Below are 6,066 nucleotides of genomic sequence, written 5' to 3'. Positions count from 1 at the left end.
CAAAGTCAACAATTTAAAAAAGTTTTCTGAAGCCTCTATTTCTGTCCTGCTTCTCTAGCCATTTCTTTAATAACAAAATGAGAGGAAAGGTATATATTTTTACCTTGAATTGTATTTTCTTTAGAGAGAAAAACTAGTTATTCTGTCATTCAGACCTAAAAGAAGAAAAAAAACCCCTGCCTTATACAGTGTTTTATTGAAAACCATCTAAAATAATGTATCAATTACAGAAATACACGAAATAATCCAAGTCATTAACATATACTTTTTAAAAGAAAAGTTTCTAAATGATCAAGATTATTATCTCTATTATTGAATTTTTTATATTAACCAATTGAATTTTTTTAAAGGCACTTCCAAAAGAAGAAGAGTAACAGATGAACGTGAACTGCGTATTCCATTGGAATATGGGTATGCAAAATAAGGTTTCCCTTTTCTTTTTCCCCCATATATTTATGCATGTTTGATATATACTTGATTTTTCATTCTCTACAATTAATAAAAGAAGTTCATAGCTGCATAGTATTTATTAGAGCGGAAGAGCTAGAACAAAGGGCAAGGAATTTGGTATATCAGAAAACTGAAATTAATCCTGTTTCCTGGAGGTATGGCAGAGCTGGGGTGGGATGATACAGCCAAGTAGAAACATGACTGATAAAGAACAAAGAGCAAATCAGATGGCAAAGGGCAAGAGTACAGCGAGATTGTGAGAAGTTTTTGTGAAGATAGAATTAAAGGACAGTAAAAGCTACTTTGGTCAAAATTGAGGGACTCAACCAGAGTTTGACTAAAATGGTTTAATTAGAAATGACAGCTTTTAGACTGAATGTATGTGCACCCCAACCAGCAGAGAGCCAGGTTTACTTTACTCCTCCCTTAAAGCTTTTCAGATGTAAAAATCACTACACACTGACACGTTACTGAAATGTCAGAGTACCCAAAGTCATCAATTATGATTTCTAAACATTTTGATGGAGTTTAATATATAAATTGAATAATTAATTTTTTAGTTGAATTAGCTAGAAATCTAAATAATTTTGACAGTTAATATATTTGGGTTGTTTGAGGAGTTTTGTTTTCATTTTCATGTTTTCTAGAGAACATGTGTACTTTAACTTATTTTTAATTTTTAAAAGCTGTCTTAAAATTAAGTATGTTATAACCTTCATTTCTGTTATGTGTAGCTGGCAGAGAGAGACAAGAATAAGAAACTTTGGAGGGCGCCTTCAAGGAGAAGTAGCATATTATGCTCCATGTGGAAAGAAACTTAGGCAGTACCCTGAAGTAATAAAGGTACATACTTTTCACCAAATAATGTACATTTGGTGCCTATTAAGCATGATCATGTACAAAAAAAAAGTGTACTCCTTTCTCAGATAAAGTTCCTTGAATCTAAATATTCTCTTGTATGGGACTATTGTACTTAACCTAAATTGATCTCCTATAAATTTATAGCCCCTTGATAGAATATGCAAAACATTAGTGTCCTGAAGCTAGCTATACATCAAAGCTGGGTTGTAATTATTAAAACCTGAAGTGGAAAAATATGTGATTTTTTCAGTATCTCAGCAGAAATGGAATAATGGATATCTCAAGGGACAATTTCAGCTTCAGTGCAAAAATAAGAGTGGGTGACTTCTATGAAGCCAGAGATGGACCGCAGGTATCCACTTTTAAAAGTATAGTCTTTGAACCAAAAGTAGTACCATAACCTAAATGAAGTAAATTTCACTACACTCTGGAGCATTGCCTTTCTTTAATTAGTACATATAACTTTGTGGTAAGCACTCATTAAGGCCTCAATTAACTATGTTTCAGTAACAAGGAGCTTTGACATAATAGGTATCTTTTCATAAATAAGTAAATTTTTTCTGTTTTATTAATTCAACCAATAACTTTACAGTTTATATAGGTAAAAAAGAATCTGCATGTTCATATGAAATATAGGAAAACATTAGTTTCCTGAAAAGTACAGCTAGTTTTAAAAACTAATTTGAATATGAAGACCCTATTATTATAAGTCAGTCCGAAAGAGGATATATATGTCCTAGTGTTTTGGAAGAATCTTGTCCATTTGATTATGCCACACTATATGTTGCATTTTCACAAGTTTGATAAGTTTTTTTGTCATTTCTTAAAACTAGGTGAATAAAATTTCTGGTTTTGCAGAAATTCAGTTTTACATTAATTGGTGCACATTTCTGAACATATCACCACAGCTCCCTTTGAGCTTATGGTGTTAAGTATACATCCTCACTAGTCAGCAAAAAGAACCCACCAAGGAGATCTCATTTCTTTAATGCTCATTTCTGTATGTTTTCTTTAATGCTTTCCTTTTGTTCCTTAGTTATATTCAGCTGCATGTGCTTATTATTCCCTTTAGCTGCATTGAAAGGGGTCCCAGTTAAGGAGTGATGAGACCTAGATTCTTGTTAATCCATGAAATACTCTTGTAATTCTGAACAATAACAAAATAATGCCCCTTTTCCCACAACTTTGTTATCTGCCAAATAGAAACAATTATAATATATATAAATATATTACACTTCTGTCTCATAGGATTATGGCAAGATTAAAATGAGATCATATGCATAACAATGTTTCAAAAAGACTAAAATGCTCAGCCACCTAAAGTTGATATTTTCCTTCTTCATTGAACCTGTCTCTCTTCTGTCCCATTATAATGCATAGGAAAAATTTTTTTTGGCAATTAATATTTTCTTTGTGAATAGGGAACTTTTCTATCCTATCTTACCCTTAAATTTTATGATTTAGAAATGGAAAAGGTCTCCCTCATTCTGTAAGAGGTTTGAGTTTGGAAGCTTAAAGGAATTTTTTAAGGTCACACACAAGGCTGAGACATAACTAGAACTCAAGGGTTCTGAAAAAGTAATCTTTTGCATACATCATGTAACCTGTTTTCTATTGTAGTCCATGACTTTTAAAGAAAGAAGTTATGTCCAGATCTACCTGTCTCTTTATTGGTAGTTCTAAAATGTCAAAATGTGTTTATCTGAGATTTATAGAAATGTATGGAAATATATTCTAGGGTTTTCTATTTTTTTAAACAAAAAAAATTTTGACTTAGACTAAATCTGTCACCAGATTCTTAGAATTTTAATGAACCACAGTGTTACACATTCTATATACACTACATCAGTTTTAAAGTCATTATTAGAAACTTTAAAATTATCATTTTAAACATTTTGTTTCATGTTGTCAGATTCTTACTTGTATTATTTATGCCAAAGATATCTTTGTGATTTTAAGTTCACTAGATTTTTGTTCTGAGAGGAAAGCTAATTGGTATTCAACATATAAAGGATTTTTAGTTTTATATCAGTGATAATTAGACCTAATCTATAAAGCCTCATTACACAGAATAGAATGTTCCTTGACATGCATTCACTTTTTATTAAATATAATCAGTGTTTTCCAAATGCACACTGTCTTGTTGAGATCAATTCCAATCAAGGAAATAGGATGAATTACTAAAGCCAAATATATTAAGCTGCCAACATTTCAGCAGAATGCTAGGGGAAAATATTCGTAATTTTGAGAGCATTTCTTTTAGCTAAAAACCAAAATTAGTACACAGGAATTCAGGATACTTTTAGAAAACAACAATTAAAGGTAAGTCATCAAAAAAAGTGTTCTAGTTAATTAATTAGAGATGCATATAGTTATAAAACCATGTACATTTTTATATACTGGATTATGTGATTAATAAGTTTAAGCATATGGTTAACTGGAAATGTATGTCATTATATAAGAATGTTCTCTGAAAACCAAGATTATATATTTTTGTTATAGTAATTATGATGTGAAATAATTTTGATCACACTAAATTTTGTAGAAGATGTAAAATATAGGGTGGCACAAAGCTACTGTTACCATGCAATGATGATCCTATGTATTTACAATATATCTGCTTTTATGCAAATTGTATAAATGATTTGATGATGAAACATGTTTAAAAAAGTGTGCATATTAAAAGACTAGAAGGAAATGTGTCAAAACTAATAATGGATGTAATGGTGATAGCAATGGATTTTTTTTGCTTTCTGCGTTTTTTGCATGTTGTGTCTCTTCAAAAATTTGCTTGTTTTATGTATATAATGTGAAAAACAGTCCAAGCATTGTGGCTTACACCTGTAACCCCAGCACTTTGGGAGGCCGAGGTGGGCGGATCCCTTGAGCTCCGGAGTTCAAGACCAGCCTAGCCAACGTGGCAAAACCCCTTCTCTACTAAAAATACAAAATTTAGCTGGGCATGGTGGTGGGCACCTGTAGTCCCAGCTGCTCGGGAGGCTGAGGCAGGGAGAATTGCTTGAACCTGGGAGGTGGAGGTTGCAGTGAGCTGAGATCACACCACTGCACTCCAGCCTGGGCGACAGAGTGAGACTCCATCTAAAAAAACAACAACAACAACAACAACAACAGAAAAGCAATTTCTGTCTTTTAAAAGTAAATATCCCTATTCTTTGTAGTTCAGTAAAACTGAGAATTCATAGTTTTCCAAATGCATGGAGATTGTACAAAATGACCTTAAATGTTGCCGCAACAGTTTTCCAAGCTTCATGTATCTATTGGGATGTTTGATAGCAAATGAAATGCTGTATTTGTGGATTCATTAGTACACTCAGCCCTCCATATCTGTGTTTTCTGCATTTGTGGATTCAAGCAATTGTGGATTGAAAATTCTCAGGAAAAAAGATGTATCTGTACTAAACATGTACAGACATTTTTCCTTGTCATTATTCCCTAAACAATGTAATGTAACAGCTATTTATATAACATGTACATTGTGTTTACTATTATAAGTAATCTGGAGATGATTTAAAGTATATAGGAGTGTAGGTATAGGTTATATGCCAATACTGTGTTATTTTTATTCAGGGACTTGAATGTCTGCAGATACTGGTATTCATAGAAGGAGGTCCTGATACCAAGGGACAACTCCATTCTTTTGTGTGTGTGTGTGTGTGTGTGTGTGTGTGTGTGTGTGTGTGTAATTTAAATTCTAGGGTACCTGTGCACAACGTGCAGGTTTGTTACATATGTATGCATGTGCCATGTTGGTGTGCTGCACCCATTAACTCGTCATTTACATTAGGTATATCTCCTAATGCTATCCCTCCGCTCTCCCCCCTCCCCCCTCCCCACAATAGGACCTGGTGTGTGATGATCCCCTTCTTGTGTCCAAGTAATCTCATTGTTCAGTTCCCACCTGTGAGTGAGAACATGCGGTGTTTGGTTTTCTGTTCTTGCGATAGTTTGCTGAGAATGATGGCTTCCAGCTGCATCCATGTCCCTACAAAGGACACGAACTCATCCTTTTTTATGGCTGCATAGTAATCCATGGTGTATATGTGCCACATTTTCTTAATCCAGTCTGTCACTGATGGACATTTGGGTTGATTCCAAGTCTTTGCTATTGTACATAGTGGCACAATGAACATACGTGTGCATGTGTCGTTTCTTTTTTTTTTTTTGAGACAGAGTGTCGTTCTGTGGCCCAGGCTGGAGTGCAGTGGCCGGATCTCAGCTCACTGCAACCTCCGCCTGCCAGGTTCATGCCATTCTCCTGCCTCAGCCTCTTGAGTAGCTGGGACTATAGGCGCCCGCCACCTCGCCTGGCTAGTTTTTTGTGTTTTTTAGTAGAGACAGGGTTTCACCGTGTTAGCCAGGATAGTCTCAATCTCCTGACCTCGTGATCCGCCCGTTTCGGCCTCCCAAAGTGCTGGGATTACAGGCTTGAGCCACTGCGCCCAGCCCCGTGCATGTGTCTTTATAGCAGCATGACTTACAATCCCTTGGGTATATACCCAGTAGTGGGATGGCTGGGTCAAATGGTATTTCTAGTTCTAGATCCTTGAGGAATCGCCATACTGTTTTCCATGATGGTTGAACTAGTTTACACTCCCACCAACAGTGTAGAAGTGTTCCTATTTCTCCACATCCTCTCCGGCACCTGTTGTTTCCTGACTTTTTAATGACTGCCATTCTAACTGGTGTGAGATGGTATCTCATTGTGGTTTTGATTTGCATTTCTCTGATGGCGAA

The 6,066-nt window shown here is 35.0% G+C and overlaps 1 protein-coding gene across 1 annotated transcript in view; it reads left to right on the top strand.

The window, feature by feature from the left end:
* Nucleotides 1-6,066, top strand: part of LOC108517166 (bromodomain adjacent to zinc finger domain protein 2B-like) — a 171,688-nt gene that overhangs the window by 140,469 nt on the left and 25,153 nt on the right. Inside the window, 3 exon segments of the mRNA XM_017854960.1 lie at nt 351-411; nt 1,185-1,293; nt 1,562-1,663. Of these exon segments, the coding sequence (XP_017710449.1) occupies nt 351-411; nt 1,185-1,293; nt 1,562-1,663 (272 nt within the window).

This window comes from Rhinopithecus bieti, unplaced genomic scaffold (genome assembly GCF_001698545.2).
Source record: "Rhinopithecus bieti isolate Rb0 unplaced genomic scaffold, ASM169854v2 scaffold_40700, whole genome shotgun sequence".
In the NCBI taxonomy this organism is placed as follows: Eukaryota; Metazoa; Chordata; class Mammalia; order Primates; family Cercopithecidae; genus Rhinopithecus; species Rhinopithecus bieti.
This window is presented reverse-complemented; position numbering and strand designations above follow the sequence as displayed.